We start from the raw sequence: 12,769 nt of genomic DNA on the forward strand, positions 1-12,769 counted from the left end.
GGTCAGATGGATAAAATTGCCATCCATTAAGGCCTTTTCAGTTTTCCAAGAATTGAATTTGAATTATTGTCTCTTCAAAGACACAGAAAAAGGAAAAAGTGAAGGAGCAATGAAATTTTTAGGTAGTGGTCAATTACAAATTGTGACAAAATTCAAACTAATTGAATAAATATGGCACATTTGATTGCGTGATATTGTATTATTCGTTAGGAAAATCACGTGATAATATATTATCGATAACGAGGACCACATGTGGTCCCAGACCAGACCATCTAATAATTTTTTCATGAAGCTTTTTTTTTTTTTTTTTTTTTTTTTTTTTTTTTTTCAGCTCTTGCTACTTTGCTAGCCTTGTGTTTCGAGCAGAATTTTCATAACCATCTTGAATTACAAGTAACTTTGCTCGTGATGGCCTTCTATCAATTTATTTATAAAAAATAAATGTTGAAGTATAGAGATTTTATTTGTTTTCCAATTTAACTTTTATGGTTACTTTCATAAATTGTAGGAAACTACAAAAATTTTGTGCATTTCAATAATGCAATTTGAGTATTACTTAAAAAGATACGTGTCATCTAAAATGTTGTAAAACTGTAAGTAAAATGATATCATTTATTACTGAATTCTAAATAGTTAAAATTAATATACATTTATATATATATATATATAAGAAAAATCTCATTTTCTAGATGATTTTATGACCTTACGCACAAGCATATATCTATAAATTATAATATACATGTGTGTGTGTGTATAAATTATATCTATAGTTAAATGCGCAAAAACCCATTAAAGAAAATATTCATTGAAATAAAATTAACCATTGACCTATTTAAAATACAAATTAGGTATAAAAAAAAAAATTAAGAGTTAGTTTTAATACTGAACAATTTGAAATTTTAAATCCTAAATATAAATTGTGAAATTACCAATTGGAGTCACAGTTGGTACCATATGCTCAACTCCTGAAAACATGAGTTCACTTGATGCTCATATCTATTTAAATTTTTCGTCTATTTATTGCAAATCTTCTATGTTTTGTTTATCTAAAGGTTATGTTCTTTTTCGTAAATAATATCATTTTTTTTTTTTTTTTTTTTTTTATATAGATATTTGACAATAAAATATATGTTTTTGAAAAATAGATGTATTAAAATTTCAAATTTATTACATTACTTTTGAATTTTAACATGTTCTCAAATTAGAATAGTATTTTGAAATTTGCATCTCCTTAAAGAATTAAAACCACAAAGGGGCATATTCTGAAACATTAATATATTTCTCAAATTAGAAAAGTATTTTGGAATTTGGTAAATAATATCAATTTTTTTTTTTCGATATTTGACTATACAATATATATTTCAAAAAATAAATGTAAGCGAATAAATTTGAAAATCTTTCTCAAATTAGAAATGTACTTTTAAATTTAAATCTAATTGCAGAATTAAACTTCCAAAAAGGGTGCATATTTTGAAACAAGGAATCAATATTTGAAATTAGAAAAGTAATTTGAAATTTATATCAAAATTGGAGTATACATTAAAAATAATAATATTTTTAGACACATTTGGTTGCGTAACAGTTTATTATTGGTCAGGACCACGTGTGGTCCCAAATCAGACTATCTAATAATTTTTCCATGAAGTAGACACAATTTTTTTAGGCGCACATCTGCATGAATTTTTTTGGTTAGAACTACTTGTGGTCCCTAACCCAACCACTCCACAATTTCTCTATGAAATAGATATATTTTTAAACACATTTTGTTATCAGATAATATGGTCTCAAACCGAACTATCTAATAATTTCGAAATAGATATATTTTTAGACACATTTTGTTGTGTGACATTGTGTGGTCTCAAACCGGACCATTTAATAATTTTCCATGAAATTTCCTTGAGCCCGGGGGCATATAGAGTGCCATGTCACTATTAGAATTTTCATAACTATCTAGAAATTTTGTATGTGTAGCCATTCCGCAAATAATATATATATATATATATATATATAAAGTGTGCAATTACTTTTGAAAAAGAACGTAAATTTACTTACAGAATTAAATTTCTCAAATTAGAAATCTATTTTGAAATTTATATCTAAATTGGAGTAGCGGGTATATAATAATAATAATACTAATAATAAAACTGACCCTCAACTCTCCGTTTTATTCTGTTACTTTCTCTTTCAAAGTCTTTTTTCCCTCTCTCTAAGTTGGCCATGGAGTTCAAGGTTGCAGCCAAAGAAGATGGAACTTCAAGCAGCTCCTTCATCGATCAAGCATTAAGTGGTTCGTTAAACCCTAAAAGTTTTTCTAATCACTCTCTCTCTCTCTCTCACACAAACACACACACATATTATCTTTGTGTTTATGATAAGTTCTTTATTGTGTTTTGTTTCATGATTTGCTTATATGGATTCTATATATTTGTTTGTTTTAGCTGGTCTTTTGAACAACCCACCAAGTGTTCGACGAATGAGCGACATTGTGAGTACTCCGTTTGACGTGAATGAGGCTTTGATCATGAGGGAGATTGAGAAGAGGCGGATCAGGGAAGAGATTGTAATGTCGGAGCTTCGACGGCGGCGAGAACTCGAAGCTGAGGTGATGAGAGAACTGATGTTAGAGAGAGAAATTGCAATGCGGAGAAGCCGAGAGCTGTCTCTGATCGATTCCCCTGTTTCTCTACTGAGTTCAGGAAGCAGTCTACTATCCCAGTTCTTCAATCAACAAGATGGGTTGGGGATTGAGGGAAATTTGGCATTTCTCGGTCATCCAGAAAGTGGGTTCAAAGACATGTTGTCATTGATGAAACACTCAGAAGGTGGAGTGTTTGGTCGTCCAGAAACTGGGTACAAAGACATGTCATTGGTGAAACACCCAAATCGTGAGGTTGGTGGGGTTCATGGTGAATTGCCTGTTCAGAGGCAACCAGGGGCGTTAGAGGTCAAACCCGCGATTGATCTTAGTAAGGGGAAAACAATTTCGGTGAGTCTTTAATCAATCTCTTCTGCATCATTTTTTTTTTTATTTTTTTATTTTTTTAATTTTACTTTTTCTCATTTTCTTCAGTATTGTTTGCCTTTTCAGAGGCAACCAGGAGTGAAGGATGGGTTAGGGGTTAAACCCGTGATTGATCTTAGGAAAACAATTTCGGTGAGTCTCTAATCAAGTTAATCAACCTCTTCTGCTATTTATATGCATTTTTGACTTTTACACATTCTCTTTTGTTTTGTTTGCCTTTTCAGAGGCAACCAGAAGTGAAGAATGAGTTAGAGGTTAAACCAGTGATTGATCTTAGTAAGGGAAAAAAAAATTCGGTGAGTCTTTAATCAATCTCTTCTGCTAACCATGTTTATTCCAGCATTTTATTTCCAATTTTGATTCTTGCACATTCTCTTCAGTTTTGTTTGCTATGTGCCTTTTGTAATCTTTCATATTTCTGCCTCTTCTTTGAATTCGTGTTCCTGTGAAAGGTGCTGTTTTCAGCTAGTGCATTGAGTGCTTTTTTAGCTAATGCAGTGATTTTGGTGATTCGAGGAATATGTTAGAAGTTTTAGATAGTGTTCAAATGCGTGTAGTTATATCATATATGGGGCCTAAGAAGTGAAACCATTTTTATATGTAACTACACCATTCTTCACAAACAATTTCAGTGATTAGATATATACATATATAATGTTCAAGCCACCTCTGGGCAGTTTTATAAAATGCCAGTTTAAGATGATACTTCCCTTTTCATTTGAGGGTTTTCGCCCAAAGAAAGAAGTATCCCTGCTACATCGCAACTTTTTATGTATAATCATCTAACCAGGTTTTTCATTCTAAATTTTGATATGTTTGCTTGAACTGACTGGATTTTCCTTAAATTACCAGTTTATTAGATTTGTTTTCTTAGATATTAGACCTAAATAAAAAATTTATTCCTTGGGAAATTTTTGCAATTTTTATCTTCTTTTGTCTTAGTTCAAGATATCCCAATTATTTAGTCTAAATCTATTTTTAAGGTATCCAGGAAATGGCTACTCATCCAAATTGGCTCGACTCTATATAAAATTCAGAAATTATGGGCTAGATCGAATATCAAATTAAGGAGAGTGCTGGATGAAGACTTTAAGCAATTGATGGGTGAGAATTTTTTTGGTCCATGGTTACGAAGTTTGAGTCAAAGTGAGGATCTCAATCTAAAATGTTGGATGTACATGGTTTTCTTGTGTAATTAAGGTTCTCTTCATGCGAAACAATGTTTTGTTGGTATCTCTCAACAATGATTTGTGGTTCGAGTTCTCTTGCACAAAGAACTAAGAGAAGGATTTTGGGAATGTATGTAGATTTGATAGAAGCCTCAATGTGTCAACCTGGTCAATCTCTTTAGTTTTTCATTCATCACGCTCATAAAAGGCCGTTTTTGGACAACTAGGGTAGGTAAAGTGGTTTATGGAAAACAATTGTAATGATTTTTCTTACTCTACCCTATGAAGTAACTTTTACTGTTGTACTCCTTTACTGGACTATTTCCATTGGTTGTTTTGAAGATGAATCTTTTTGTTCAGTAGCAGAAAAGTGCTACCCCGTTGTGATGTGATTGTCTAATTGTTTTACCTAAGTCTCTTTTTCCAGAATTAAGATGGTTTGACCATATGCATAGAAGACCAATAACTATGACAAAGGAAGAGTAACATAATTCACCTTGAGTGTAATACTAGGGAAAGGGAAGACCAAAATGAATATGAATTGAGATAGCAAGAATAGATATAATAGGACTTGAGATTGCTAGAACATGTATAATAGCTTTTGTAACTAAAGTTATGGCCTTCTGCATAGCAGAACTGTAAACAAGATTCATGTAGCTTACCCTAAATAATTTGGACAAACTTAATTGAGTTATGAGTTCCATCTAAACTAGTGAGTTAAGTTAGTTGACTTATATGTTCGAGCTATACTTACGTTCTTTATGAGGACTGTAGCTAATAGCAAGTGTTTTTATTATGAATCGTATGAATTGTTGGGGCTGGATCACTCCTAATTGCTGTAAATTGGAAGAGTCCATTGCCATCTTTTCTTTGTTGTCTGGTTGCTTCATGCTTGGGAACTTTGGGACTGCCCTTTGTCATCGCCAGGTGTTAGGTGGGTTGTGCAGCTTGTTCCATGATTGGTTATGGACATGTTTCTTGGTGATGTAAAGGTTAGGATAGGAGTTATGAGATTATTAGGAAGTGTATTCACACCTTGAATTTGGAAATAATGTCGTAGAACTTTACAACTAAGAACTTCTATTTGCAAGCTTGAACAAGCTTACTTTGGTTGTTATCGTTTGTGCTCTCCTTTAACATGCTCCTACTAAGAGCTATATATCGTCAATATCACAACAAGTGTAGTGGGCTTTGCCCTTCTTTGTACTAAATTCTTTTGATTCGTATAAATATGAGTTTAGCTGCTTTATAAAGTAGCGAAAGTTCTGCTAACATTCTCTAATGGTTGGTCCAAAAGACCTTCACTCTAGGATTGCTGTTCTAAGCAAAAGCTTTAATGAATAAGAGGCACCTGAGTCACTGGTACCCTTAAAAGGTATTGGAAAAGAAGATTGCCTTATTCATCCAAATTCTTTTGTTTGATTACACCTCTATGTTGAGTATTTTGTTATTTGCTTGATTTGTCTTCTTTAAAGAACACATCTTATTGAGAGGATTGGCTATAGTGGGTCCAATCAGCAAGAATATCAAGTGCTTGAGGAGATACGATGTAATGCTATTAACTTTCGCTGTTTTCATACTGTAACTCAGTTAATGACTTCGAAAATTATGTACTTATTGATGTGAAGAAATAAAAAATAGTAACTCCCTAGTCCCTATTCAAGAAGTAGTTGGTAATTCCATCAGTGTTTATTGTGGAGCAACTCCTAGATATAGTTCTTTCTAGAGTCATTGCTCTGATAATCTTCTTATTTACGGAGTATTTATTTTGGGCAAGTGACTGATCATCACCATTATCATTTTTGTCGTCTTTATCATCATCATTATCAGGTTAAGCCTATGAATTCAAGTGTTGCTGGGATAAAGCGAAAATTTGAAATAGGATTTGCCACTGGTGATGACGAGAGCCCTTCAGCCGGTTTGAGTAAGAAGATACAAGAGGATTGGAGCTGTCCCGTGTGTCAAGTGAAAGCCCCCTGTGAAGAGGGTCTAAAAGACCACCTTCGGGGAAAGAAGCACAAGGCAAAAGAGAGGGCATTACGGGGAAGTACTATGGCACTGGGCAAAAGTATCAGAAATTGCGATCCTCTGCCCGAGAAAACTGAAAAATACATTGAAGATGCAATGTGCACTGTTAGTATGAACCCGTACATAAGCAACTGCCCAAAGGAAGAGGAGGAAGTTTCGGAAGACGACATGGAGAAAGTTCAGCAAACAGAGGATCTGTGGAAGATAAACAAGGGGTATCCAATTGATGAAACCACAGCGATGTTGAAGAGTGCCAATTTCAAGTTCTGGTGCAATCTGTGTAGTTTTGGGACAACAAATGAAGCATCGATGACAGCTCATAGGATGGGAGAGAACCACATGTCCTTGTTGCAGGAAAATGGTGGCTGTGTGATAGCCATAAAAAATATGCCTGATAATATTCAGCATATTGATAAAAGCAAGGACACCTCAGCCAAGGAGGGAAAGGATGAAACATTTGATAGCACTGACTCAGATTTAGATGGAGAAAGCTCCGACGAGGAAGAGAAAGAGAAAGAAAATGGGGGCGAGTTGGCAGTGATTTGCCCCAGCATAGAAGATTAAGACCTTTTGCAGAACATATTGGGAATTATTCTTCCATTGTGAAAGAATCATTGTTGTTGTGAAAAAGTAGGATTTTTTTTTTTTTTTTCCTTCGTAAAAGCATTCTAAATATGCTGCATTTCTACCAAACATTAGGTATGTAAGAAACAAGTGATTCCTTTTTTATTCTTAGGTAAATTTCAGGTTATCTTATACTTTTATAAAGGTTGTCTTTCCTTTCCTTTATTTGTCTCCCTATCTGACCTGTTTGTTGTTGATGGCAAATTAAGGATGCTGCTTAATTTCTCGGGTTGCTTAGGACTTGTGGTATCGGCATTTTAATACAATGATTTCATGCAAAGTAATATTTTGATCATTTTCTATTTAATTTTCTCGGATGTCAAACAGAATGTTGATGAATGGTTTGCCTACTTCCTACAAATAGGTTTCAGGGATTTTAACAAACTTATTTATGTAGGGAGATATGGTGGTGAATTGATCTATTTGAGCTTGGCAACATTATGAGTTCAGTCAAAGATGCATCTGAAGTTGAATAGTTGGTTCAAGACAAGTTTTATTGAAATTTAGTAATAGGTTTCAAGATCTTAGTGAAGTTATTTACAGTATTTAGGGTTGAATGATGGACTGTATTTGATCTTGGCACTTGAGGCAAGCGTGATTGAAATGGCTCGTTAAGTTTGAAACGGTGTTTGTGAGAGGTGTTTTGAGCAAAATGATTATCACAGTTTTAACTTTATGGTAGATTCGCCTACTGTTTTTTATAAGGAATGTAACAGAAAAGTTGGAAGGAGATAATTCATATGGACGAGGCAAAGATGACAATAATTTTTATCCTTGTTTGTATTAATTTAAATGTTTAAAATGTAATTATTGATTTATAATCACGTGTTTTATTTTTTATAATTGTAATTTTTTCATAACTTATTTTTTATTGCATGTTCTTATTTATTTTGAAAATTTATTCCAACAGCCTATGCGTAAAGAAAATTTTGGTCAATAAAGTGTTTTAGTTTCTTTGATATCCCTGGGACATAACATATTGGAGGGTTAAAAAGATTAAAAGGTTTTTGCAATAACTTATGTTAAATGTGAATTTCGAATTTTAAATGGAGAAGATACATTTAACTACCTTCTGAAAAAAAAAATACATTTGAAATAAAATTTAAATATAGAAACCCATAATCCAAACAAATCAAGAAAGGCCAAACAACTTAAGAAAGCAAGTGGAGACCACATATGAACATCAATGAGATATATAACAGATTTAGAGAGAGCAGTCACAGTTCCTTAATAGAGAAGCAAAATAAAATCGAAGTCCCAAAAAACAGAAAAATAAAAATAATTTAGATAAAAGAATGGAATTCAGGTAAATAAATAAATAAAGAAAAGAAAAACAGGAAAAAAAAAAAAAGAAAAGAAAAGAAAAGAAAGAGAAAAAATCTAACATTGTGTAATATTGATGTCATTACAAAACATAACATGTAATAATGCTCGTCATACGAGAGACGCCATAGAACTCAAAATATCCAAAAGCAGCCAACAACGGATACTTCTGTCCACGAAGTCCTCGTTTAACCGATAAAACCTCTCTCATTCTCTCTCTCTGAAATTGGTAAGCATACAAACCCATCTTTGTTTCTACATTATTTAGTTTTCTCTTACGCAATTCAACAAACAACAATCATGCATAGCACCAAAGATGTCTAATTTATATGCACTTCACAGCTTTATGTTCATTGAATTGAATTGTTTATGATAATTCATATATGGCTGTGATTATACTCTGCTCCTCAAGGATTTGCTGTAGTAATTTTCAGTATACTGCTGTAAGTGATAGTAAACCCTTTGCTTCTACTTGTAATGGGTCACTAGGAGGAAGAAATTTTGGAAATTTGAAGGTATTGTCATTTGGGTCTAAGGTGAATTGGAAGAAACATAGGAAAAAACATGTGGGTGTCAATGGGTTTCTGGTGAAAAGTTCACATGATGTGATGGTGGTGAATGGGAAGCCCAAAAATGGCATGTCTTCTGAGGAAGTTATTCGGGTTTTAGAGTCGATTTCGGACCCAATTGGGGCATTTTCGTTTTTCAAGTCAGTTGCTGAGCTGCCCAGTGTTTCTCACACCACTGAAACCTGTAATTACATGCTTGAGCTATTGAGGGTTCATCGGCGGGTGGATGATATGGTGGTTGTGTTTGATTTGATGCAAAAGCAAATCATAAATAGGAATTTGACTACTTATTTGACGATATTTAAGGTCCTTCATGTAAGGGGAGGGATTCGCCAAGCCCCATTTGCGCTTGAGCGGATGAAGAAAGCCGGGTTTGTTTTAAATGGCTATTCATACAATGGGTTGATCCATTTGCTGCTTCAATCAGGGTGGTGTAAGGAGGCCTTGGAGGTTTATAGAAGAGTGGTCTCAGAAGGGATTAAGCCTAGTCTGAAAACTTACTCTGCGCTTATGGTAGCGTCCGGGAAGAGAAGGGACATTGGAACTGTCATGGGTTTGTTAAACGAGATGGAAAGCTTGGGTTTGAGGCCAAATGTGTACACCTTCACTATATGCATTAGAGTACTTGGGAGGGCTGGGAAAATTAACGAAGCTTGCAGCATATTAAAGAGAATGGATGACGAGGGTTGTGGACCTGATGTCATTACCTACACAGTTCTCATTGATGCTCTTTGTAATGCAGGAAAACTTGATAGTGCTAAGGAAGTGTTTATAAAGATGAAATCTAGCAGTCAAAAGCCTGATAGAGTGACTTATATCACTTTAATGGACAAGTTCAGTGACTGTGGGGACTTGGACACAGTAAGAGAATTTTGGAGCGAGATGGAGGCTGATGGTTATGCTGCAGATACTGTTACTTTCACAATACTTGTTGATGCTTTATGCAAAGCCAGGAAGGTTGACGAAGCATTTGTTACATTGAATTCCATGAGAAATCAAGGGATCTTGCCTAATCTTCATACTTATAATGCGTTAATTGGGGGGCTTTTGAGAGTAAATAGATTGGATGAAGCACTAGAACTTTGTAATAGCATGGAATATCTTGGTGTTGAACCTACTGCCTACACATACATCCTCTTCATCGACTATTATGGAAAGTCTGGAGAGCCTGAAAATGCTCTTAAAACCTTTGAGAAGATGAAAGATCGTGGAATTGTTCCTAATATTGTTGCTTGCAATGCATCTTTGTATAGTCTTGCAGAAATGGGTAGGTTTGGGGAGGCGAAAAATATTTTCAATGGACTTAAAAATAGTGGGCTTGCTCCGGACTCGATAAGTTACAACATGATGATGAAGTGCTATAAAAAGGCAGGGAAAATAGATGAAGCCATTCAGTTACTCTCTGAAATGATGGCAAGCGGCTGTTGCCCAGATGTTGTTAATATCAATTCTTTGATCGACACACTTTATAAAGCTGATCGGGTAGATGAGGCATGGGCAATGTTTTACAGATTGAAGGAGATGAGACTTTCTCCAACGGTTGTAACCTTCAACACATTACTAGCTGGATTAGGGAAAGAAGGCAGAGTCCAAGAGGCCATTGAATTGTTTAATAGCATGTCTAAGCATCACTGCCCTCCGAACACAATTACTTTCAATACACTTCTAGATTGTCTTTGCAAGAATGAAGAGGTTGATTTGGCCCTGAAGATGCTCTATCAGATGACAGGAATGAATTGCAGTCCTGATGTTTTTACTTTTAACACTGTCATTTATGGACTGGCTAAAGAAAACAGAGTTAGTGATGCATTCTGGTTCTTCCATCAGATGAAGAAAATACTCTACCCCGATTATATAACTTTGTGCACCCTGCTTCCTTGCGTTGTGAAAGATGGTCGGATTGAAGATGCTTTCAAAATCATTGAGGACTTCACTCATCAGGATAGGAAGCAGACAGACAGCCATTTTTGGGAAGATATTGTGGAAGGGATTTTGAGTGAAGCTGCATTAGAAGATTCCATTTTGTTTGTTGAGAGATTGGTGTCAGATGGAATTTGCAGAGACCAATCAGTCATGGTACCTCTTATTAGGGTATTGTGCAAGCATAAGAAAGCCATTGATGCTCATGAGCTATTTGTCAAGTTTACAAAAAGCTATGCAGTTCAACCAACCCCGGAAGCATATAATCCTTTAATTGAGGGGCTTCTTGATATTCATCTTACTGAAATGGCTTGGAATCTTTTTAAGGATATGAAAGATGCTGGTTGTGCTCCAGATGTTTTCACCTACAACTTTTTGCTTCATGATCTCGGGAAGTCTGGGAGAGTCAATGAACTTTTTGAACTCTATCAAGAGATGCTCTCCAGGGGATGTAAGCCTAACACCATAACTCAGAACATACTCATCTCCGGTCTTGTGAAGTCTAATAGTATAGAAAAAGCCATAGATTTGTACTATGATCTTATGAGTGGAGATTTCTCTCCGACTCCTTGTACTTACGGTCCTCTCATAGATGGTCTCTTGAAGCTGGGAAAATTGGACGAAGCTAAGAATTTCTTTGAGGAGATGATTAATTATGGGTGCAAACCGAACTGTGCTATCTACAATATTCTTATAAATGGATTTGGGAAAATGGGTGATGTGGAAACATCTTGTGAGTTGTTTGATAGGATGCTTAAAGAGGGAATAAGACCAGATTTGAAGTCCTACACTGTTCTTGTAGATTGCCTCTGCATGGCGGGGAAAGTGGAGGATGCTATGCACTACTTTGAGGAACTAAAGACAAGTGGCCTTGATCCTGATTTAATATCTTATAACCTTATGATTAATGGCCTTGGAAGATCTAAAAGAGTAGATGAAGCTCTCTCCCTTTTTGATGAGATGAGGTGTAGACGGATCAGTCCTAACCTTTACACCTACAATTCCTTGATACTCAATCTCGGGATTGTTGGAATGGTAGAGGAAGCAGGGAAGATGTATGAAGAACTCCAACTTAAGGGCCTTAAACCTAATGTCTTCACATATAATGCTCTCATTCGAGGGTATAGCGTGTCAGGGAATCCTGATCGTGCATTTGCAGTCTATAAGAAGATGATGGTTGGGGGCTGTAGCCCCAACACTGGCACATTTCAACAGCTTCCTAATCAAGCTTGACAATTTTGAGGTTCTTCAAGGGACAAGGGCTGCTCATTGTACTTCAGAATTTTGTACTCAAGGCATACTAGGTACATTTCTTTTTGATCTCTTCTTGAAATTTATCTTATATACATTACTGAATGTATTCTCGTATGAACTCTTTTCCAGTTTCAATACCATTCATTTATTCATTCTGACTCGGTGTTCTCTCACTCACATACGTAGTAATTTTGCTTAAACTTGGTTCCAGGGGTTCGTTAGCCTGATTGTACTTTCTTGCCACGGTCATGAAAATTTGCATTCTGAGGCTGCTCATTTTATATGAGGTGGACCTAGATGCATCTGCAAGGTCGGGTGGTGATATTGCTACCTTGTTTCAACTCACGAAACATTCCATGGAAACCGGTCCAGGGCAATTAAGGTGTACTTTATGTCCACGAGGATGTAAATATTCGATTATTGTAAATCATACCCTTTAGCTTCTGTTGTGTAGCATCAATCCAAATGTGTAAATGCCACCTTGATTCATCCTTGTTCAAAATTTTATGGATTAGGTTATCAGTAAATCTGGAATAGCAGTTCAATTTGTAACAACATGCTTCTATACAATCAGTTCTGTACCTAGATATAACATGATTTGTATTGTGAATAATGTCTACGTAAGCCACTAATCTGTATCTGGTTGAACTATCTGTCTTCTTGAGGCAACTATTGCAGATACAAATTGGCTAGAAAAAACTAGAAAATAAATTCCTCCGACGTTTAAGGTCATGGAATAATTTCTAAGAGTTTAATACCCAATTTTATAGGGGTGTGAAAAGCAAATCCAGATACCTCCTACCTTCTATATAAACGATAGGTTTTAGAGTCTGTTGGCTCAGTTTTCTAAAATTGCTTTT

General features: G+C 35.1%; 2 protein-coding genes across 2 annotated transcripts; both read left to right on the forward strand.

Moving 5' to 3' along the window:
- The first annotated feature begins 2,052 nt into the window (after positions 1–2,052).
- On the forward strand, positions 2,053–7,136 carry LOC132286738 (uncharacterized). Its single transcript, XM_059789116.1, has 5 exons — positions 2,053–2,287; positions 2,439–2,986; positions 3,089–3,154; positions 3,247–3,318; positions 6,022–7,136. Exons 1-5 carry the CDS (start codon positions 2,218–2,220, stop codon positions 6,781–6,783), a joined length of 1,518 nt encoding a protein of 505 aa, XP_059645099.1. The 5' UTR covers positions 2,053–2,217; the 3' UTR covers positions 6,784–7,136.
- A 1,071-nt stretch (positions 7,137–8,207) lies between these two features.
- On the forward strand, positions 8,208–12,522 carry LOC132283734 (pentatricopeptide repeat-containing protein At4g31850, chloroplastic). Its single transcript, XM_059785745.1, has 2 exons — positions 8,208–11,959; positions 12,121–12,522. Exon 1 carries the CDS (start codon positions 8,550–8,552, stop codon positions 11,886–11,888), a length of 3,339 nt encoding a protein of 1,112 aa, XP_059641728.1. The 5' UTR covers positions 8,208–8,549; the 3' UTR covers positions 11,889–11,959; positions 12,121–12,522.
- Positions 12,523–12,769: the final 247 nt, after the last annotated feature.

The sequence above is a fragment of the Cornus florida genome, unplaced genomic scaffold (assembly GCF_030987335.1).
Source record: "Cornus florida cultivar Cherokee Brave unplaced genomic scaffold, ASM3098733v1 CherokeeBrave_3.0.0_Hap2_Chr11, whole genome shotgun sequence".
Taxonomy (NCBI): Eukaryota; Viridiplantae; Streptophyta; class Magnoliopsida; order Cornales; family Cornaceae; genus Cornus; species Cornus florida.

Coding starts and splice junctions, on each gene's coding strand:
- LOC132283734 (XM_059785745.1), top strand. CDS start 8,550: ATGGCTGTGATTATACTCTGCTCCTCAAGGATTTGCTGTAGTAATTTT.
- LOC132286738 (XM_059789116.1), top strand. CDS start 2,218: ATGGAGTTCAAGGTTGCAGCCAAAGAAGATGGAACTTCAAGCAGCTCC. Junction 2,288..2,438: donor CATCGATCAAGCATTAAGTG/GTTCGTTAAACC, acceptor TGTTTGTTTTAG/CTGGTCTTTTGAACAACCCA. Junction 2,987..3,088: donor GTAAGGGGAAAACAATTTCG/GTGAGTCTTTAA, acceptor TTGCCTTTTCAG/AGGCAACCAGGAGTGAAGGA.